The sequence below is a fragment of the Pipra filicauda genome, unplaced genomic scaffold, assembly GCF_003945595.2.
Source record: "Pipra filicauda isolate LSUMZ 115617 unplaced genomic scaffold, ASM394559v2 scaffold246_size1145428_pilon, whole genome shotgun sequence".
NCBI lineage: Eukaryota > Metazoa > Chordata > Aves > Passeriformes > Pipridae > Pipra > Pipra filicauda.
The window spans coordinates 270,819-293,112 of record NW_024104361.1 but is presented as its reverse complement, the minus strand read 5'-3'; the positions used below and the strand labels follow the sequence as shown (position 1 = coordinate 293,112).

Below are 22,294 nucleotides of genomic sequence, written 5' to 3'. Positions count from 1 at the left end.
CCAGGCTCCGGAGGGTGGGCTTCAGTCCAGGCTGTGCCCCACATGTGGGGAAGGTCTCTCCTCTGCTCCTGCCACCCCCTGGGACCACCGCAAAAGCATCCTGCAAAGGCAGTGGCACCCCACTAGTGTGAGTGTCTGACTCCCCACCAGCCTCTCTCTGCCCTCATCTTAAAATTATTTACATATTAGGGTTGTGTTTTCACCAAGATCTCCTCTGCCCACAAAATCCAAGGCAGAATTCCCCGTTTCAGTTGAAATAACAAGCGAGGAGCTTGAAAGTGCTTCGCCACATTTCCAAACCCCACAAAACTCCTGCGGGTGTGCGGCCAGCCAGACTTATCCACTCTTTTTTGACGTGATCAACCTGACAGCCTACACAGGCCTGATCCTGCAAGCGCCGGGTTTGCCTCATTTAGGCAGAGTTTCCCAGACTCTGCCCTTCACCCCAGTTCCATCAGGACGCTGTGGAAGCCAGAGCCACGGCAGGAGGGTACCGGAGTCACTGTGTCTGCCTGCAGCTGGATCACAGAGTTACTGCTGTGGGTGCAAGATAAAACCAGGAAAAACAGATGGATGGATGGATGGATAGATGGAGGCTACACCATGAACATCACACCCAGGCTTTCCTGCTTTGGTGTTTGCATGCCAACTGTGCCACCAGCCACTGGCACTCTGTGAGCAAACCTGTCCCCATCACCTTGGCTGATAGGAAGCCGCAGAGGAGTGATGCAGGTCCTCACACTTCAGTGCCAAGAAAACCTGCATTTCTCTGCCTATGCCACATGCGTAGCAGAAAAACTATGCCAGGAATGCAAAAGAAGGCTGAAAGTTTTTATGGGGACTAGTTTTTTGGATCTCTCCCTGCCTGAAGAGCCAGATGTCTTTCAGCTCCTCAGTATCTAATGTTACAGAGCTCTGAGGGAGTGTGTGTACGTATGAATTTCTGCACTTAAACCAAAACAGCTGTTTCTGTACAATTTAATGCTCCAAACCCTTAGCCTGCCCTGCGGGGACAGTGACAGCCAGTGTCCCCCAACTCCTGAGCTGTTTCCAGTAGGATGTTCTCACTCCCTGCCCTCCTGGAGCACACAGACATGAGCTCACTGGCACAGCACACCACAGTGGGGACAACTTCCCCCAAGCTCCTGTATGGGGAGAAAGTGGAGTTTGGGGGAAAAGCTATTGACCCTGGAGCCAGTTTTGGCTGGGGACAAGCAGGAGGAACCTTCCCACTAGGTGGTCATGGAGATGGAGCCAGCTTCCTCACGTGGTGGGATGGTGAAAACTGGGAGAGATTTGGAGTGGATATAAGGAGAAACATTTTCTCCAGGACGACAGCGGGCAGGCAGACGTTATACTGGATCCATCCTTGGAGGTTTGCTGGATAAAGCCCTGACCACCCCAGTGTGATCCCGCTTTGGGCAGGGAACTAGACATGAGCCTGCAGCCCAGATCACACCGTGGTGCCCAGCAGGGATCTTGTCTTGACAGTTTCGCGGGGTGTCTGTGCGCTCCAGGCCCCCACTTCCCCACCCCAGCGGCCAGGCGGTCCCTTCCAGCGATCCTGGGGCTAGGGCCGGCAACTCCCGGTTTCCCGGCGTGGCGTGTCGGGGAGGGGACAGCGGAGAGGCAGCGGGGGCTGGCCCGGGGACCCTGCCCGGCTCCGCCCCGGGACCCGCGTCCAGGCGCCGGGACCGCTCCCCCCGCCGCTACACCGGGAGGGAGGAAGGAAGGAAGGAAGGAGGGAGCGAAGAGGGGAGGGAGGGAACGAGGGAGGGAGGATGACAGCACCGTGAAGAAAAGCAGGGGACCCTCTGCCGTCCCTCCTCCCGCACGGCAGGACCGGGCGAGCTCGCCCCGCGGAGCCACTGCCGGTAGGTGCGGCGGGAGCCGGGAGCGGGACCGATGGGGCCGGAGCGCAGCCGGGGGCCGGGACCGGGGCGATGGGCAGCGAGAGCCCCGGGGCGGGGGGGGAGGATGGCGGCGGGGGTCGGGCCTTTCCCGGCGCGGCGGGGAGTTGCGGGAAGTTGGGCGTGCGAGGAGGGGCCGCGGCCCCGAGCCCCCCCGGGCAGGGGGAGCGAGGCCGGCGGAGAGCCCGGGGGCTCGGCGGCCGCATCCCCCCGCGGGGCGGCCCCGGGCTCCGCTGGGTCCTTTGTGCGCCCTCCGGCCTCGGCCGCTCCTTTGTCTCGGTGCGGGGCCCCGGCCGCCCGCTCCCGCAGCGGGGCAGCGCCGGCGCTGCCTCCGTCCCTCACTCCCCTCGGCCGACAGCCGGATCCCAGCGCCCTGCCTCCGAGAGAGCGTCCTCCCAGCACGACTGCCCCAGCAGCTCTCCCCGTGCCTTTCTTTCGGGGGAAGAAAAACAGGAAAAATGCAATCAATGGGATAGAGTCGAGCTCTGCGGCGGCAGCGCTGAGCCTCCGTCCGGAGCGAAGCGCAGCTGGGGCGGCAGAAGGAGACTTTGGAAAAGGAGACTTTCTCACAACCATCCCGGAGTTGCATCATCCGGCCTGTCAGCCCCTACCAGGGAGCACTGGAAAGTTGTCCTCACCCTTTCCCCTCCTGCCTCGGGGCCTCCGGGGCACCCTGGCCCTCGGGCCGGCTCCCGGCACCGAGGAGCCAGCGGCATTTCTGCCGGAGCTGGGGCTTCGACATCCTCACGGCCCCAGAGGGGACCTGGCTGGTATGGGGGTACCTTAGGATGACAAAGACCGCCCCAGCAGAGCCCCCACTCAGAGCCTGCCGGGATTTCAGTAGCCTCTCCCACATCTGGGGGAGCTGCCCGCACCCCACTACCTTTGCACCGAGCCTGGCTTTGCTGCCTCGGGGAAAGTGTCTCTTTTTCCACACCACCACACCGGGACAGGGATTTAACTCTGCAGTTTTCCCACATCTGCCATGTTGCTTCAGTGTACGACTCATTTTCGCAACAAGACCCGGGCACGGGTCACTATTTCCCCCCAGCAAACATCTATTGCCGCCGGTCCCTCCCAGAGGTCCCGGGAGCGCTACAGACGCCTGTCTCGGGGTGAAAGGGACACGGAGCAGGGCACAGAGGGAGCGGTGTCCCTGGGTTTGGGGTGGGTTTGGCGGGGGAGCTTCCAGGCTAGTGCGGAGCAGCGAGGAGAAGGAGCGCGGGGCGGTGGGAGGGACCGTGGGCTCTGCGCCCCAGAGAAAGGGCTCATTGAGGCAGGACCGCGCGCTTGCGGTTGCCGGCGTGGCCGGGGGCTGCCGGCACGCACAGCAGCCGGCATTGTGCCGCCGGCGCCGGGCACACGGGGTCGGGCAGGCCCCTCACCCGCCTTGGTGGCCTGTGCTCCGGACTCCCTTGCTGCCCGGCAGCTTGGCCCGTTCAGTGGCCCGTTCAGCTGCCGTTCAGTCGCTCACCTTTGCTGCAGGTGGTATTTGCAAAACCCACCCCAGAGGTGCCTGTGGTTTCCAGCAAGCTGGCTTCAAGGTGGTAGGTGTTTCAACTGCCTCCTGGTCCAGATCCAACCTCAGAGGCCGGTCCCTGCCTGGCAGACACACATCTTCCCCCATGCCCAGCACAGATGCCTCTGTGTCTCCCATCACAATCACCGGGGGCAGGAGCAGCAGCTCTCCTCTCTGCTGGGTTGGGACAAAACACCTCTCTTGGACACCACCAAGGTGAGGGAGAGCCCAGACTGGTCTGTCCTGGCCACGAAGCCTGTGCTGGTCCTGTCACTGGCGTTACTGTGCCAACACCTGCCTCTAAATCCCATCTGGGATTCAGTGCTTCTTGGGAGACGAGGAGCAAGGACAGCTCATCTAGTTCACCCCCGAGCTCAGGGTGGGACAATAAAGAGTGGACAGGAGACAACCTTGTGCATCTGGAGTTTAAGAGCTCATGCAATGAAAACAAAGTTGTGTCAGTGGTGCCTGTTTGTACCAACACCCGCTGCCGCTGCTCCTGAGTGTAACCTCAGCCAGAAGGACTTTCCGTCCCAAACTTTCTTCTCTGATGGGCAGTTTCCAGGCTTCAATTTGATGAGGCCTGTGGCTATTCTCGGTTGCTTTATAAACATCGTAGGCGGTGACATTTCCCTCCCTCCTTCCTTTTTTTAGCTTGACTAGACATGTTTTTAACCAAAAAATACCTGTCCAGACAGACTCCTTACATGCGCTGCAGGGCAAACCGAAGCAGTGCTGTGCTTGTGCCATGGCTTGGAGGACAGCCAGGGCCGGGGTGAAAATTGCTGGGAGATGAAAGCAAAGTGGGAAGCTCCGGTGGCACGTTTCCCAAAGCCAGCCTTGGGAGGAAGCTGGGAGCGGAAATAGTTGATAGAGTAAATACAGAGGATTTTTTTTCCCCAGGTTGCAGACAAAGAGCAGTGCAGACAGCAGATAAGCCCATGCTCCTTATCTCTTTGTTGTTCCACCCCTGTGTTTTGCTGGCCCTTGTGTCTGCTGGAAATCTGATGAAGCAAAGGATCGTGGAGGGAATTACTCTGAGCAGCAGTGCAGGGGGCAGTGAGCTCAGCTGCAGCTCCCTGTGGGCTCTGCGTGGGAGCAGATGGGGGCTGGATGGACAGAGGGATCTGGGGCAGGGAGGGAACTTGCATGTAGGTGCTTCATTGCCGCTCCTTATCTGAAGTTCACTTGTTGCCTGTTGAGTCACCAGAGGAAAATGTGACTTCATCCAGTCTCACCTCCAGCTGGTTTCCCCTGCCAGCCACAGGCACCTTTCCTTCCTGGAGCTCACCTGGTGTGGGTTCAGGGCAGCCAGAGGAGGGGGATGAGAGCCCCAAGGCTTCGTGGAAGACCTTCCCTTGCCCAAAACCAAGCCGAAAACCCTTGCTCTTCTCTCCCAGTCAGGCAGTCCTGCAAAATGCTCTGCAGAAGGGTGACAAGAGCATCCCATTGCTCCTCCCTCTCCCCGCGGGCCTTGCTGTCCTTGCTCTGGAGTTACACTACCCTGCTCACCCGACCTGCACCACCATTGGGAGCATCCATCCCATGAACTGACTTGCTCCAGCGGACTGGAATGGTTTGGTGTCTCCATTACCATTCGAGTCCTTCCTTCTTGCTGTGGCAGGGTTAGGGTAACTTGCTGGTAGTATCAGATCCCACCTGGGCAGCTCTGCATGGGAACAAAATCCCCACCACCACCCAAAACCCTATGCTGGCTTTGACTCAGCTGGGAAATCCATAAATCCTTTATCCTCTTGGCAGTGGGAATTGTAGCAGTCCCTGCTGAAATGAAAAGCACTTCCAGCCTGAAGGATAAGTCAGGGAGCAGCACTTGAGGACCTGTGAGTGCTGCTGTCTGAGGCACCTCAGTTCCTGGAAATTACTGCTCTTTGCTTTGGGATGTGCAGAGCAAGAGGAGAGCAGTTGCCTGCCATCACCAGGGACCATGTCCATCCGTCCGTCTGTCTGCTCACACCGGTGGAGCAGTCACTGGTGGGGCACCCCGGCGTGGCAGCAGCATCCTGATGGTTCTCCTCATCCCTCCCATCCCAGCGGAGCCCCAGAGGGGAGAACATGGGGCACACAGAGCCCCTCTGTTCCCCCTCACAAAGGGATGCTTGTCGCTTGCATGCTGCCCCGTCCAGGCTGTGCCCCAGCGAGGAAGAGCTTTGGGATGCCAAGCAGCCCCCACCAGCCTCGCCAGGTCACCTGCGTGTACCCAGCCCCACGGTTCAGCCCTGACAGGGCCCCTGTGCCTGTCGCTGCTGCCCCGCGGGTCCTGGGCCGGACGTTTGCAGACGGCTGTTCATTTAATGAATTATGTCTGCCCCAGGCCTGGGAATGAGGGTTTTGCCAGCACTGCTGGACGTGGCTCTCTGTGTCATCCCTGTGAATAATTCTTGGTCTGTGGCTCATTTGTGGTCGGGCAGCTGGCAGCATTAGAGGGGGAAGACCCCAGGCTGGCTTTGCCCATGGATTTGTCTGAGGAGGTGGATGATGGCATCCCCCTGCGTGCTGCAGGCAGCAAGGGGACTGTCCCCAGCCCCAGGCGAGGGCAGTGATGGGGACCGCCGCCCCTTGGGATGCCACAAACCCAAAAGTCCTTTGCCACAGCCAAGTCAGCAACTCTGGCAGGGGCTGAGAGACACAGCCGCACACCGAGGGCTTTGTATGTTTGATTTCTTTCCTCGGTTCCTCAAATACTCCGACAAGTCCTGTCATCACAAGGGCACGACCGAGGAGGGGGGACCCGGAGGGCTACGCGGTGAAAGGCACCTGCCCTGGCTGCTGGCCTGTCCCCGAGGAGCAGTGTGCTGACAAACTGAGCCAACAGGGCTGTTAAACACACACACACACACACACACACACACACACACACACACACACACACACACACACACACACACACACACACGTGCTGGGTGATGTCGGTGCCACTCACTGAAGGGGGAAGCCTGGGGGCCCCTGAGGGAGGACTCGGGAGCTGCCATGGCTCTCCAGAGTCCCTGCATCCCACTGAATCCTGAGTTTCCTGGATGCGTGGGTGCAGGTGTCTCTTTTTAGAAGCCTTTGCTGGGAAGGGGATGGCTGAAAGCCAAGCCCTGAGAGCTGAATGGTTTGCTCAAGCCTGGAAACTCCTGGTCCTCACACAGGGAGAACTGGGGACCGGACAGTCTGGATGTTGCCCTGGCCACGGGGCACATCCCTCCCCTCCTGCCCGTGTTCCCTCCTTCCCTGTGGGAGGGAAGTAGAGCGAGCAACACCAAAAAAAGCACATTTTGGCCAAGCACGATGCAGAGGAGGTTGGGATGTGATGCAATGCCTGGCAGGGCTTCCCTGCTCCACACCCTGCCGAGGGATGGGGGCACCGCGGCTCGGCCGGGGCATCTCCCCTCTGGCAAACCCCAGCGCTCCCCAACAGATGGGGCTGTGCCTGGCTCCCCCCTTCACCCCAGAAAGCAGGGGTGGTACAGGCTGCTGGAGTCATGCTGGCAGAGTGAAACAAAAGCCAAATAGACTTTCCCTGAGTCACTGAAAGTCTGGCCAAGAAAGCAGGACGAGCAAATGGCATCACCCACACAGCTGTCCGAGCATGCAAACCAGCGGGCAGGGAACAGGAGCCCTAGGAGTGTAAATGTGCACACTCAACACATGCTGGGGACCTGCCCCAGAGCTCCAAACAGCAGCTTTGGCCCCCAAAATCTCCACCACATCCCAGCTGGTGTGTGCATTTGCAGCAATGCAGAGTGGTTTCCACCAACACCCCAATTTCAGCACTGGGAGGAAGATGAAAAGGAAGGATGCAGGGGGATCTTTTCTGCTGGGCAGGGATGCCAAGTCTCCTGGTTTTGCATCCCACACCAAGGTTTTTTTTTCCTTTTTGGCAAAATCCCACCACCACCCAGAGCATTTTACACCCCGAAGGGGACTGGCAGCAGCAGCGTTTTCCGGCCCGTCATCATTGCTGGAAACTCTCTGGGTTTCATTTTCGGTACTGAGCAGCTGCCGCTGCTGTGCTGGGGGAAGGCAGAAGCCACACGGCCCCACACCGGGGCCCTACGGCAGAGCTTCCAACTGTCCCCAAAAGTAGCTCTTTCCAAAGGCTGGGAGCCACAATGCGCCACAGACCGGGATGATCCGACGGGTCCCTCGCTGTGGGCAGCAGGTTTTGCCAGTGGGGAGCAGGCAGCTGTCAGGGCAGCAGGGATTGGGTTCCAGGGCACGCAGGGGTGGCTAGTGGAAGCGTGGGAATGGGAAGGGGTCCTGTCGGGCAGACGTATTTTGGGAAGGAGGGGGAGCAGCTGATGGGGCCTTCATGCAGCTGCTCCTCAGGGGTGGGATAAAGCAGTAGGGAGGAGCTCCCCTTTTTTTACTGCTCTTGTCAAGCCTTTCTCGGAAAGGTTCAGCTTCTGACTCTGCCTGCAGGGAGCCACCACCACCATGCTGACCATTCTTCTCCCCCCAGGCAGGGCTGGCAAGACAGAGGATGCCCTAGCCCAGGACACCTTCCCGGCAGACAGGAGAGATCTGTGTGTGCTCCCCATGGAGATCCGACGCGCTTTACCCCAGGATATCTGGGAGCTGCTGCACTTCTTGAAGATGAGGAGCAAGTACGCCGTCCTGCTGGTCTTCGTTGTCAGCCTCGTCATCATCGAGAAGGAGAACAACTTCATCTCCAGGTAGGGAGCGGGTACCTGAGCCACCCCGCATTTTTCACCCTTTCTTTCCCCCACATCCCAAGCTCCTGTGCAGCAAGGGCCCCCCAAATCCCCCACCGGGATGCAGGGGTGGTCCCGCTCTCCTCCAGGCTGGGCTGGGTCTCCCCGCAGGGTGTCAGACAAGCTGAAGCAGTCCCCGCAGGCACTGACAGAGGCCAACAGCACAGAGGTCAGCCTGGCACCGGCCGAGAACGGCTCACTGGCCTCGCTGCAGGAGCTGGATGCCGCCTTCTCCCAGCTGAGGTCCCACCTGCACAACCTCACCCTGCAGCTGGCAGGGGATGGAGACCCCGGGCCACGGCGGCACGTCCTGCTGATGGCCACCACCCGCACCGGCTCCTCCTTCGTGGGGGAGTTCTTCAACCAGCAAGGCAGCATCTTCTACCTCTTTGAGCCCCTCTGGCATGTCGAGAAGACGGTGACCTTCCTGCCAGGGGGAGCCAGTGCCGTGGGCTCGGCGTTGGTTTACCGAGATGTCCTCAAGCAGCTCCTCCTCTGCGACCTCTACATCTTGGAGAACTTCATCTCACCAGCGCCTGAGGGCCATCTGACGCCCTTCCTGTTTCGGCGGGGCTCCAGCCGCTCGCTCTGCGAGGACCCTGTCTGCACGCCCAGCGCCAAGAAGGTCTTTGAGAAGTACTACTGCAAGAACAGGCGCTGCGGCCCCCTCAACATCACCCTGGCCACCGAGGCGTGCCGGCGCAAGCAGCACGTGGCCCTGAAGACGGTGCGCGTCCGCCAGCTGGAGTTTCTGCAGCCACTGGTGGAGGACCCTCGTCTGGACCTGCGCATCATCCAGCTGGTGCGGGACCCCCGGGCCGTCCTGGCCTCCCGCATGGTGGCCTTCTCGGGCAAGTACGAGACCTGGAAGAAGTGGGCATCCGAAGGGGAGGCTCCCCTGCACGAGGAGGAGGTGCAGCGGCTGCGGGGCAACTGCGAGAGCATCCGCGCGTCGGCCGAGCTGGGGCTGCGGCGGCCGGGCTGGCTGCGGGGCCGGTACATGCTGGTGCGCTACGAGGACGTGGCGCGGGCACCCCTGCCGAAGGCAGAGGAGATGTACCGCTTCGCCGGGCTGCCCCTCACCCCCCAGGTGGAGGAGTGGATTGGCAAGAACACACAGGCGCCCCATGATGGCAATGGCGTCTACTCCACGTGCAAGAACTCCTCTGAGCAGTTCGAGAAGTGGCGGTTCAGCATGCCCTTCAAGCTGGCGCAGGTGGTGCAGGACGCCTGCGCCCCGGCCATGCAGCTCTTTGGCTACAAACTGGCCAACAGCCCCGCCGAGCTGGCCAACCGCTCCTTCAGCCTGCTGGAGGAGGCACAGCCCTCCTGGATCACGTAACAGCACCGGGGGACGGCGGCGGGGCAGAACGAGGGGCTGCGGCCCTGCTCCCGGCCGGTCCGGAGACGACCTGGGGGTCCCTGCTCCTGAAAATGCTCCTGGCTGCTGCCACATGGCAGCCCCAGGAGCTGGAGCACCCTGGCAGAGCTGACCCCAGAGTCCTGCAGAGCCTGAATTACACAATTTTCCCGGGAACGGGGAAAAGGCAAGGGTGAGGGGCGGTGGGTTCGGCACCAGGGCCACCTCCCCAGCCTGGGAGCTGCACCGAGGAAGAGGAGGGTGAGGGCAAGCTGAGGGTGACAGGACCAAGCACCTCTGCATTGCCACTCCCTGTCCCAGCTGGAACAGGGCAGGGACAAGATCGCTGTGGTGCCAGCAAAGACACAGACCTCAGAGGCCTTACTGGTTTTGTGCCTTCATACACCAGCACAGACTGGGAACTGCCCACAGAGCCCTGGACGGCACTTGGGCTGCAACAAAATGAGGTGACTTTGTGGTTTGGTGCTCTTCAAACTTGGTTTGGGAGGTTTGGGTTTTTTTCCTTTTTTCCCCTGTGTATTTGCATACCAGGAGAATTTATTTATTTATTTTGTGAAAAGGAGGGGGAGGCTAGTCAAAGAGCTAAGCCCAAAAATCAGAGCAGCACAACATACCACAAAGAAACAGGGAGACACCCAGAAGGGAGGTCCCATTTTGGCTGGAGACCAACACGTGTCCTGCTGTATGATCCTGGGAGAGCCCCCAGGGACCGATGGGCTGTAAATCCCCCAAGCCCCGCGCGGAAGCAACTGCGAACTTTGGCGGTGCTGAAAGATGGTCGGACTTACTTGATTAAAAACAAAAACATCAGCACAGAGCTCAGAGCCTCTCCTGTCTCCTTAGCATTGGTGGGTTTCCCCTGTCCCAGGGGGAGCCCCAGAAATATAGGCCAATAGCACTGGTGAGTGACCAAACCTGGTGGAGGCCCAGGGAGTTTCAGGGTGTTTGCCACGTGCAGACGTTCACCCGGCGCCGAGCTACCCCATCCAATTCACATTTCATTAATTAAAATGCCTATTTTTAGCTCTCTCTGCAGCACATCCTTTTTCTCCCCCATGTATTTTAGGTTACAACAGCCACCTGAGGGAGAAGCCAGGCGTTTCGGTGGAGGAGGGGGGTTGCCTCCACCTAAGACTTGCTGAAGAGCCTCAAGGGCTCCCAGCAGCCACACGTCCCCTCTCCCCAACTGGAGCTGTTGGCCAAAAGCAAAAATAAATAAATAAAACGAGGCGGCGGCTGGGTACAGCTGGGCTGTGCTTCTGCCGGCTGAGAGGAGCGTGCTGGGGCTCCAGCGACGGGCTGCGGCTGGGCTGAGCTCACAAAAGCTGCGTTTTTGACGCCGGAGGGAGAACAGAGGCGGCATTGAGGAGCGCGGGGCCGGCCGGCGGGGAGCAGCCGCGCCGGAGCCCTGCGCAGCCACCCGCCCGCCCCGGCAGCGGAGGTTTTCCGAGCGGGGCCGGGCATCATCTGGCCTCAAGGTGTGAATTCAGGGCGCTCGACACAGGCTGGATGGGGACAGGGTGCAAAAACTGGCACTTTTTGGCGCACCCGCATCGCTTACAGGCGGTGGAAAGCGTCAGCCCCCTCCCTGCCTCACACGCAGCTCTCGGCATCACAAGCAGCCTTGGGTTTGCTGAGTGAATCGGGTTTTGTTTGGAGGCTTCCTGCTGGGAAAGCAGCAGGGTCACTGAGGTCGGATGGATATTCCGCAGCTGCGCGCTGGGAAAAGCTCACAGAGCTCAGCCAGCGTTGGGGGGAACGCGGCCGGACCCGGGTCACGGGCAAATGTCTCTGGAAAAGTACCGTTAAGTTGGCTTTTGCAGAGAAAATAAAATTTAAGTTAATCGTTTGTAAAACAGCACAAGGGGTGAATAGCTACTGAGCTGCCAACAGCCGGGGAAGGGATGCAAAGGGTGCTCAGCATCCCCCTCCCATCCAGCGTGCAGGCGGTGCTTCGGAACTTGGGGAAATCCAGGTTCAGGGGCAAGGACAAGCAAACAAGGGAAATACAAAGCAAGTGTCGAGGGAACCGGGTGCTGGGCTGAGCTGAGGCCAAGAGGGGACAGTGACAACCAACCATTCTCACCTGGGCTGCCTCAGCCCCGGCTGGCTCCAGCCTGTCATTTCTAGCCAAGCACGAGCATTTATTCCTGGACACCCTCCAGCTTCCCGTCAAAAACGTCACAGGACAGAGAAAAAACACGCCCCCGACCCATGCAGATTTCCGCGGGGCTAATTGCTCCCATTAAACCCGCGGAGCCGAGACTCCCGCCCGGTGCCAGGCACATCGGGAAGCCACGGGGGACACGCGGCTCCTTCCGAGACCAGAGCAGCTGAATTCCCCCTGTGCCGACTAGGGGGAGGTTTGTCCCGCTAGGAGAGGGATCTCCCGCTCACTCCGCTCTGGCTGCTGCCAGGCCTTGCCCTGCTCTTTCCCTAGAGGAGGACAGGCATGGATTTGGGAGGAAAAGCATGCCTTGGGAAAGCCACGGCAAGAGACAAAGCCTTAGAGCAAGGACATACCTGCATCCAGACAAACCATGCAGGAAGCCCACAACAGGAGCTGCAACAAATGCAGCCTTACCCTTTCACCATCCACACCAATGCCAAAAAAACCCAAACCATCCTCTTTTCCAGGGATTTAAGCCTGCAGAAATAAAACACACCTGAAAGGCTCAGGCTTGCCTTAAAGTAAGCACCCTGTTTCCCACCCTTTCAACAACCTGCAGCTATACTGCCTCTGCCACAGCTGTGCTTTGTGGGGAATTGACCACACTGTGGTAATGCTTATTGTCACCAGAGAGACCCTTTCTGCAAGAAGCCCAAGAGCAGCAAGGGGACTCGTGCCCTGTGGGACAGGGCCACCAGCCAAAACTGCTTCTCCTGAGGGTCATTGCAGGTGACACAAAATGATGTAGCAACAATGAGAGCTTTAATAAACGATGGATGTGCTCTCAATGTTCCCCTGTCAATGGGATCTTTCTAGGGTAATGCTTCCCTCACTGGTCTAATCCAGAGTTGACTTTGGACAGCAGGTACATCCTGCTGTTTCTATGCCTCCTTCTTGGAGCACTCAGGAGTGGCTGTGATGGCATGGCTGGGCTTGCCATGGAGAGGCAGTTCTTGCTTGAGGCAGAAGCTGCCATTGCCAAGGAAGAGAGTTGTCAAGGTGGGCAAGTCTCTGAAATGCCACCTTAGATGCCCCTCAGTTTAATACCCAGGTGCCCCTGCTGGGCCACAAAGCAAAGCCTCCAGGTTGGCCCACAGAAATCCACAAAAAGGCCTTTTTCCAGCTTGGCATGAGGTTTGTCCCGAACATCAGAAGTTGTGGCTGCTCTGCTGTTGTCCTGACCCCCCATTCCCTTCTCCTCGCCTGCTCCTGCTCCATTTAATGGGATCGGATGAGCTAATCCCTCGTGTCTCCTCGCAGCGCTATCAGATGGGATTTGTGCACAGGGGCTGGAGGGAAGGAAACCCATCCTCCCTGCCCTCTTCCAGTCCATCACAGGGCTCGGTGCAGTTCCCACAGGGAGCTGGTCCAGGCTTCAGCTTCACAGCCAAATGCCGGGTCAGTGGGGAGACCCGTGGGCCAGCGAGGGACCCTGTGAGGGCTGCAGCACACGTGGATATTTCAGTATTAAATGACAGCCTTGTTTTCTGTTGTGTTTTTCTAAGAGACTGCATGCCTGACCAGACTGCATTTCTTGGTCTGCATCCCATATTTATCCTGTAATTACACCTTCGGACAAAGGCTGCCTGTCTTCGAGGCTGATTTTTTTAAGGACACAGTTTTATTCTACGCTGTGCTCTCACTGTAATGAAATCTGGGGGGCAGGGAGGAGAAAATTCCTCACAATTCACGGGTGAAAGCTGTTCTTTCCCAAAATCTGCCCTGAGAGCAAAGGAACTTGCCCGAGCCCTCTCCCATTTCTCTAGGAAAACCCAACTGCTGACTTCCTTTATGCTTCTCTACCACCCCACAAGGATTAGTGCTGCAAACCATGTTGTCCCATAAAAGAAAGGTGTCACCACACTGTCAGTCCATGGGCTCCTCTGCTGCAGGAGCAGAGTGTTTCCAGAGAGATCCCCACAATCCTTGCAGCCAGGCAGCTGACCTGATAAAGCTCTTTGTTGCACCTGCCTGGATCACAGCACAACAAGGGATGAATATCCACAAAATGGCATTTCTGTAAAATTCCCACACCTGGCTCTGGAGGGGTAGGGAAGACTTGCATGGCACGAAACCCCAAGGCAGTTGCTGGAGCTGTTTGAGCTGGGGTTTCCTCCAAGGGGAAGAACAGCCCTGGCTCTGCCCCTGCTCATCCCATGCTGGGGGCTGACAGGAACCTGGCCGTCCCTGGCTCCCCAAAACCTGCCTTGGGATGAGCCTCTCAAGAGCCCCAGTTTGTAGGTGCCAATGGCAGGTAAGACAAAGCCATCACCACAGCACACTGAGCCTGGCAAACTCATCCCACTGCAATGCAGGGAAAGAGGAGCTGGAGAGCACCTTGGCACAGAGTCTGCTGCCATCCCAGGAACAGGGAGAACAGAGCCATGGCACGGCCCTGGGATGGACTGGAACCCTGCTACCAGCTCTGTATGGCTCCTCTTATGGATACAAAGATCACCTGAACCACAGAGACCATTGCATTTCACCTTTGGGCTCTTCCTGAATCCCTTTCCTGGATGGGATTTGCCACCAGTTTACGGGCTGGCACGTACAGAGGCGCTGCCTATAAATACGAGTGACTGGTCCGGTCTGACCAAAATAAGGTGATTTTGGTGCTATGGCCCATGAGAAGCAGCTTGTCTTCCCAAGCCAGTGTCATTGAAAAACTGAAAATGAGAAATGAGGTTTGTTGGGAAGAGAATAAATAAAACAGGACCTTGTTGATATCTGCTAAAAGTAGATTTTTATATATTTATAAAGTATAAAATGGCCAGTGTCGATGTTTAGAAGCAGCCAGGAACAACCTGAATTGTTTTTTCCAGGCGATTCTTTGCCCTGAACTGACACGGTTCCACCTCGGCTGCAGCAGAGATCCCTGAGGCAATGGGGGGGGGAGCAGATCGCCCAGGAAAAAGGGGGAGCTGTGGGGCGGGTGCCAAGGAGAGGCAAAGCAGTTTGCCTAGAGCAATCCCTCATCCCTGGGAGACTCAAGATCCCCCTTTCACTGAAGCACAGCCTCAAGCGCTGCAGCCACGCTGGTGCCGCTGCGGCTGTCGCAGGACAATGTGCAGGACACGTCTGCGGGCAGAGGGAATGTGCTGTGTGAGGCTGCTGATACAGGAGAGTATCTGGGGGTTTGCAGAGATGGCTGTGAGCCAATAACAGTGTCTCCAGCAGCTCAGGCTTGACCAGCTGGGATGGGGCCTTCAGCCTGGCCCAGGTAGGATAACAACTCTCCAGAGGAGGGTGAAGGGAAGGATGTTATCCTTCTTCCAGCCTATCTGGGCTATTGCAAAGTTACATGCCCTGGTGCTCGTGGTGGGCAGGACAAGGAGGCCCTGGCTTAGGGGGGGTTCAGGTGAGTGCAGAGCAGGGACACTTGTGGGATTGTAAGGTCTCCCCACACAGCAGCTTTGTACCCATCCTTGGATTAGTCATACTCGGAGGGATTATTAGCTCTGGCTGATGTTGCATTAAACCCGATGAGGAGAGGATACATATATGTACCCACGCTGCCTGTCTCAGAGTGGCAGAGCCCCTTCCCTACACCTCTTCCTTCCCACTGGATCCCTGCCATCCCACAGGGAGCGTTCAGTCCACAGGGCAGCTGTGAGGAAAAGCCCAGGGAGCCTGATTGCTGCTCCTGGCCTTCTGCCTGCCCCTGCCCCACAGATCACCAGCAGAAGGCAAACCCCTCTCTGAGGCTGGGCAGCTTTCACCTCAGCCATCTGCCTGCAGCCAGCCGGAGAAATATCATCAAAACATCCCCTCTGCCAAACCCAAGCAGCAGCCTTGGGCACTCAGAATTTCTTCCTGTTTGCCTGGGGCTGGATGTGAGGTTTTCATAATGTCTCCTTTTACCCTCCCTGCTTGCCTTGGGCACCCTTTTTGGCACTGGCCTTTTCTTCCTTTGTTGGTGCATCTCCAACTCACTGGTCCAGATATTTCCCCCCTTTTTTTGAAAGGTTTCCCTGATCTTCTGGTGTCCAGCCTGATCACACCAGGGGATAGGGGAAATCAGGGGAATACTGCTGGAGTAATCTACTGCTCTCAGCAGTGGGTATGTGCTGTAAAATATGTGCAAATGCCTGGCATGAAAAGCCCAAAACTGCCTCTGGAAAAGCCAGAGCTAGGCACAAGGGTGCCTAGGGGAGAGGGCAGCAGCACATGGAAAGTGGTGACTCATCCTCAGCATCCTCATCTGTTTAGAATGGGCCTTTGATCCAGCTTTGCTCCACAGGATAAAGAGCCAGGGGAGTTATGGAGGTAAGAACAACCCTGCCAGGATGGGATGGGTTCACACACACCAGGTGCCAAACAAGCCAGCTCATGTAATTTGAGGGAAGAGCTTAAACCAGGTTTTGATTCCAGAGTTCATCCCTTTAGAAATGGAGGCAGGTTTGTTTTTTTACAATTTTTGCATTGAATGGTGCTTTCCCAAAGCTGGCCATTGCCAGGCTCTTCCAGCAGCCTCCTCGCAGAGGTACCATGGTACCTGGTAGCCAGTACCAGAAGAGAGGACAGGGAGCAGATCTGGAGCACTGTTACCCTGGGGATACTTCCCAGCCTCTGGACATTCACAGTTCCTGGATTTCCTGGCCAGGACAGATGCCTCGATGTTTAGCAGCTCTGGAGGGTTTATATTGCATGCATTAATCAAAATGATTTTTCTACCATTGAAAACTTCAGCATTTCCAGCCGAGTCCTGTGTAACAAACAGCACCAACCTGCCCTGGGCGTATTTCAGCAGAGCCGTGGGCTTTCCCACCAAGGACCTTCCTCCCCTCCACCTTTATTGTCTGCTGTTCTATCCCTTTCCTTCCAACTCTCTTCCAGGCTGAACAGTGTGGGATTCAGGAACGTCCCCCGCTTCTTTCCACCCTTTTGTCACCCTCCTTCCCCAGCCCCGAGCCTCTCCTGCGGCCGAGGGGAGAGTGCCCTGGACTGGGACCCCCGCGTCCCGTGTCCCCACGGCCGAGCCGGCTGCACCCTCTGGCGGCAATCCTGAGTTCAGGCCCTGCTTTCCCGGGAAGAGATGCGAATTCCTTCGTCGTCTCCCTCCCGCGAGGTAGGGTGGGGAGTTTTGCTGGGGACCCCGTTGGGAAGGGGTTTGGCACAGCGGGCTGTGGTTCACTGAAGGAGGATGAGGAGCGAGGGAGCGCGAGGGCGGCCCAGTGTGCACAGCACCTCAGTGTGCACAGCAGCTATATTTATCCACATGGCCAGCAGCTATATTTATCCGGAATGCCACAGGAGCCGAAAGTCTTCAGGGAAACTTCCGTGCTGCGGACATTTTACGATCTGGACGTTTTACTGTCAACCTTCTCCACTCCCTGCTCCCCTTCTGCAGGGGCCTTTGCTACCTCCTGAGCCCTTCCCTGCTCCTCCTTACATCCCACTATCTCCACCGTGGTGATGCTGAGCTCATCTTGTGTCCCTGCCCATGGGGAGTTACAACTAGATGGTCTTTAAGGTCCCTTCCCTATTTTGTGATTCTGTGATCTCCCCTCCATCCCTCTTGCACAGCCCTCTCCCCTGCTCCACTCAGAGCAGATACATCTGTGTTTAGGTTGGACGTCAGGAAGAATTTCTTCACAGAAGGAGTGATTAGACACTGGAAGGTGCTGCCCAAGGAGGTGGTGGAATCAGCGCCCCTGAAGGTGCTTAAGGAAAGGCTGGACATGGCACTTAGTGCCATGGTTTAGTTGACATACTGGTGTTCAGTCATAGGCTGGACTCAATGATCTCAGAGGTCTTTTCCCACCTCATTGATTCTGTGATTCTGTGATCGTCAATCTCCTCTCCAAGGGGTTATTTTTCCAGATGGAGTGAGACATCCTCTGCCACGCTATTCACCCGGCCTGCAGACTTACGAATTTAAGAACACAGCCCTTGGTTTGTGAGATCGTTGCTCCCTTTGTCGCGTGGGGGATGTACGGGGGGGGGGGAACACTTCAGGCAGGTGGAAGGTGAAGCGCTCTGCTCTCGGGACTCCGGCACTCGCCTGGCAGGGCACCCCCCGCCCGGCTGAGCCAAGGTTTGGAGGCCGGGCTCAGCGCCCGGGAGCCCGGCTCCGCCCCGCAGCTCCGCCCGGGAAGGCCGTGTTCCCCCCGGGACAACCCCTGCGCTCCGCTCCTGCGCTCCGCTCCCGCAGAGCCCGGCGCTGCCCTGCCCGCGATGGGGTCCCGCCTGTCCCTGGACGACTCCGTGCGGGTGGTCGTGGTCGGGGGCGGCTTCGGGGGGACGGCGGCCGCCAGCCTGCTCAAGTCCTGGGCCGTGCCCTTCGTGCTGGTGGACGTGAGGGATGCTTTCCACCACAACGTGGCCGCGCTCCGGGCCGCCGTGGAGAGCGGTAAGGGCTCAGCCCACCCCGGACCCCCGCGGCAGCTCCCCTGTCCCACCGGGGGCTGCGGAGCTACCCTCGAGCGGCAGGGAACGGGGTGCTCGCACTGCCTCCTCCGCCCCCGCCGAGCTGAGAGGCTTGATGTTTTCCGTCTGGAAAACAAGTACTTGGCTCCGGGAGGACCCACGGCCCGTCTGTGTTAACTTAATTGCAGATCCGCCGGGAAAACTGGGCAAAAACTATTCAGACGATCCCTTTGTGTTTATTTCAAGAGTTTAGTAGGTGACTAAGCTAAAAGCAGCAGCAGCTGGAAGGGCTGAATGAATCACTCTCTGTATCTGGCCCTTGAGATGTCGAGCAGCTCAGCAGTGAGGCCCTGGATGATGAAATCATGTTGGAGAGCTACTCAGGCTTGTCTGGAATCTCACTTGGGAGGCTGGGCTAACCCCATTTCTCCAGCCACTGGGGTTTAGGGGGAAAATCTCATGTTCAAGGCTGTGAACAAGCATCAAAAGGATGGCAAAAACTTGGTCTGAGAGGCAGATAACATGAAAAAAGCCTCTGACACCCAGCCCAAAATTCCTGAGACCGCAGAAGCACTTACTGGCAAACCAGTACAGGAGATATGGGGAGCAGAGACAAAGCAAGGGCATCACCTGAGGAGCTGATCTTATCACCAGGAGGCCAAGGTCCTGGAGCTCATTGCTGGGCAGAGATAGCACACAGCACAACCCAGGGTCCCAGGTATATGCTGTGCTTTTGTCTGAGCAAGGATGGCATGAGGGCAGAAGGGAGGAGGGGTTTAGCCTCCACTGAGGGAGAGCTCTTCTCTGCTGTCTCCTCTTACCACAGGATTTGCCAAGAAGACTTTCATCTCCTACTCCATCACTTTTGGGGACAGCTTCCGACAAGGCAAGGTTGTGGGCATAGACCCTGGGAGGCAACAAGTCCTGCTCGGTGACGGTGAGGTGGGTGTTGCAATGACCTGGCTGCCTTATGGGATCACCTGCTAGTGCAGAGAGTCAGGTGGTGTTTTCACCATCCTGAGGAGCAGGGCAACAGCCCCCGTCATTCCCTGCATGGCACCATCCCTTCCAGCCAAGCTGAGTGGCCTAGAGCTGTGTGGGATGTGGGTGTGCAGTAAATACCCCATCCCATCTCCTGCTCAGACGAGCTTTTATTCTTAGAGCTGGATTTAGAGCTCAGCAGTTAACCCTGGAGCTCAGACCCTAATTTAACTGCAGGAAGAGACAAGGGCAGCAGCTCCAGTCACTCTTTCCAGCCAGAGCATCCCACCTCTGTTCAGAAGAGGGTGAAGGAGAGATGCTATGCTCTGGAGCCAGCTGTGACCGTCCAGCATAAATAACACATAAGTTAAACACAAAGTGTAAAATAAACATAACTTTACCCTGTAAACTTATGGTAATTTCTTTAAAGCTCTCAGCTCACCTGAATGGTGCTTCTCTCAGACCCTGAGAACGGCAGTTACTTGGTGTCACCTGGACCAGGTCTCCTCCTAAAGTCACTTCCTGACAATAACAAGCACTTTCCTAGTTACCAGGAAGGGCTGGAGAAGAGGCAATGAGTGACTAGAGCCTAGGAGGCAACCACTGTGTCCTAGGCTCCGTTTTCAAGAGGTCTAACGTCCCATTCCACTTTCTCCCCTCCCAGGAGCTTCACTACTCCCATCTCATTCTTGCAACAGGCAGTGATGGGCCCTTCCCTGGCAAGTTCAACAAAGTTATTGACATGGAAAGCGCCATCCAGACCTATGAAGACATGGTTAAAGAGGTGAGGAATCAACTTATTTCCTAGTAGGTGCTGCCTGCCTTTGTTCAGCCTACCTGTCCCAGGCAGCACTGTGGATATCTGTAGCCATCTGTGTCCTAGAACAAGAGGCCACAATAAAATGCCTATAGGGACAGGCCAGGACAAGGAGCTCATCAAGGCTTGTCTAGCATTCTGCGCAAGGGGAAACCTGAAATGCTCAACAGTGTTACAGTGCAGGCAGGAGGAGAGCACGGGGTTCTCGCTTTTTGTTTCCTCTTAACGAACTAAGTGGTTTGTTGCTGTTGGGCCTGTGCTGCGCCTCAGAACGTTCACAGAGTGGCTGAAGGCACCAGACCTTTTGCAGTTCTATTTAACACGAGTTGCCTCTTCAAGGTTGAGAAATCTGGGCGCATCCTGGTAGTGGGAGGTGGTTCTGCTGGAGCTGAGATGGCTGCTGAGATCAAAACGGAGTACCCAGCCAAAGAGGTAGGAGCATCTCGGTTACAAAGAACTTCATCCTGTTCTCTGAGACTGTTCTGTGATGGTGCTGCTGGAGGTATCCAAGATGACTGCACATCAGGAGTTACTGAGAGCACCCTCTGGCCTGCCACCAGCAGCAACTGGCACTAAAAGCCTCTCCTTGGCTCACTCTCCTTGCAGGGAGGGGGAAGCCAGCTACAGCTGCTCCCACATGGCATGTAGTGAGTCCTGTCCCACTCCTGTGTCCCCGTTTGCTGTTCTGTCCCCAACAGGTCATCCTCATGCACTCCAAACCTGCCCTGGCTGATGTGGAGCTGCTTGCCAGCGTCCGTCAGGAGGTCAAGGAGATTCTCCTCAGGAAAGGAGTGCGGCTCCTGCTAAGTACGTACTTAACAATGCCTCTGAGGATCTATGGGCTGCTCTTCCTTTAGCCAAAGCATCTCCTGATGTCCTCTTTCTGACAAAGTGTGACTCCCTTGGATTCCTGTTCCTCTGTGCTAGCTGGAAACGGCAGCTTAGCAAAGGTTTGTGACCCAGGACTCTCTGTTGCAACAGGTGAAAGGGTCAGGGATGTGGAAAACCTCACGCCAAACCAGTTCCAGAAGGACATGGTGGTGAGGACAGAAAAGGGCACCGAGGTGGTTGCTGACATGGTGGTGCTGTGCACGGGGATAAAGATTAACTCTTCAGCGTATGCTGCTGCATTTGGTAAGTGAAAAAAAAAAACACTGGGTGGGGGAACCAGCACAGCTCTTCAGTGTCTTTTGCTTGAGGGGTGTGAGGTTAGGAATGAACTGTATACGACCAGCAGGGGATATTCTACTGAAATATCAAAGGATGATGCACTGCATGAGACTGCAATGATTAACCACAGCAAGGCAAAAAGCATCTCTTCCCTGACACATAGAAAAGAGGGTGAAAAGCCAGCTCCTTACTTTGTGTCAATAACATCAGCAGCATTTTGGAGTCTTGGGCCACAAGAAGCAACACAAAGCTGCTTATAAAAACCTGCTGTTTGGCAAAACAGGTGACAAAATGGCAAGTAATGGTGCTTTGAAAGTGAACAAGCACCTCCAGGTGGAAGGCTATGAGAACATCTACGCCATTGGAGACTGTGCAGATCTCAAAGAGCCCAAGATGGCCTACCATGCCGGGCTCCACGCCAACATCGTGGTGACAAACATCATCAACAGCCTCACACAGAAGCCTCTTAAAACCTACGAGCCAGGTAAGGTCATCTCCTAGCTCCTGGCCTTAGGTGTTGGGCTGCTTTGCTGCAAGGAACAGCTGTTCAACTTGCATAGGACACTGATCAGAGGACACTGATCACTAACCATAGCTGTGTCGAGAGCTGTTCCACATGGGTGCAGCGAATCTGGACAGCAGTTGCTTAACTTAAGCCTCTACATCTTCTTTCCAGGGTCACTATCATTCCTGCTGTCCATGGGCAGGAACGATGGTGTGGGCCAGGTGAACGGGTACTACGTGGGACGTCTCTTGGTGACCATTGCCAAGAGCCGGGACCTGTGCGTCTCCAAGAGCTGGAAGGCAATGGGACAGACAATGCCCTCTTAGGAGGACACCAGGAACAAGCCAGCAAGGAAAACAGCCACTGGAGGGTGAGGTGCACTCCTGTTGCTTGGACTGGCTGGTGCTGTCTCCTGCAGCACCTCCTCGACCACCCGTGCCACATTAACAGAGCGCCCTGCCTTGCTCTAAAGGGGAACGAAGCACTTCCCAAACAATTTGCACAGAAGTTCCCATGATAAAAACCAGGGAAGGAATGTCTCTTTTACTCCCCTGCTGAGATATCTCTGAGCAAGAAGCTTGGCTTACCTTGATTTGTAACAATAAACACTGTGGTTTTCAGAATCTCTGTGTTTTATTTGTTATGTGGGTTTTCTTTTTTCCCTGGCTTTCTCTATTCTTGCTCTTCTAAAAAGTACCTGCCTCTTACAGATCTGGAATCTGTCCTGCAGCATGCAGGGAGAATGGCTCTCAGT

The 22,294-nt window shown here is 56.8% G+C and overlaps 2 protein-coding genes across 3 annotated transcripts; both read left to right on the top strand.

The window, feature by feature from the left end:
* Positions 1-1,773: 1,773 nt before the first annotated feature.
* On the top strand, positions 1,774-10,345 carry CHST3 (carbohydrate sulfotransferase 3). 2 transcript variants are annotated; one of them, XM_027720965.2, is made up of 3 exons: positions 1,774-1,874; positions 7,895-8,108; positions 8,259-10,345. In XM_027720965.2, exons 2-3 carry the CDS (start codon positions 7,972-7,974, stop codon positions 9,487-9,489), a joined length of 1,368 nt encoding a protein of 455 aa, XP_027576766.1. In that variant the 5' UTR covers positions 1,774-1,874; positions 7,895-7,971; the 3' UTR covers positions 9,490-10,345. The 2 variants fall into 2 exon arrangements, with proteins under 2 accessions (XP_027576766.1, XP_039237835.1); XM_039381901.1 differs by having other exon boundaries at positions 1,867-1,874; positions 7,899-8,108.
* Positions 10,346-17,710: 7,365 nt separating this feature from the next.
* On the top strand, positions 17,711-22,163 carry AIFM2 (apoptosis inducing factor mitochondria associated 2). Its single transcript, XM_027720967.2, has 8 exons — positions 17,711-18,050; positions 18,894-19,009; positions 19,713-19,832; positions 20,205-20,297; positions 20,564-20,672; positions 20,847-20,999; positions 21,319-21,519; positions 21,712-22,163. Exons 1-8 carry the CDS (start codon positions 17,876-17,878, stop codon positions 21,864-21,866), a joined length of 1,122 nt encoding a protein of 373 aa, XP_027576768.1. The 5' UTR covers positions 17,711-17,875; the 3' UTR covers positions 21,867-22,163.
* Positions 22,164-22,294: the final 131 nt, after the last annotated feature.

What these genes read in the sequence shown, in the direction of transcription:
- CHST3 (XM_027720965.2), top strand. Translation starts at nt 7,972, where the DNA reads ATGGAGATCCGACGCGCTTTACCCCAGGATATCTGGGAGCTGCTGCAC. An exon ending in GAGAACAACTTCATCTCCAG is followed by an intron (nt 8,109 to 8,258) that starts GTAGGGAGCGGG and finishes GTCTCCCCGCAG; the next exon opens with GGTGTCAGACAAGCTGAAGC.
- AIFM2 (XM_027720967.2), top strand. Translation starts at nt 17,876, where the DNA reads ATGGGGTCCCGCCTGTCCCTGGACGACTCCGTGCGGGTGGTCGTGGTC. An exon ending in TCCTGCTCGGTGACGGTGAG is followed by an intron (nt 19,010 to 19,712) that starts GTGGGTGTTGCA and finishes CTCCCCTCCCAG; the next exon opens with GAGCTTCACTACTCCCATCT. An exon ending in TCTTAAAACCTACGAGCCAG is followed by an intron (nt 21,520 to 21,711) that starts GTAAGGTCATCT and finishes TCTTCTTTCCAG; the next exon opens with GGTCACTATCATTCCTGCTG.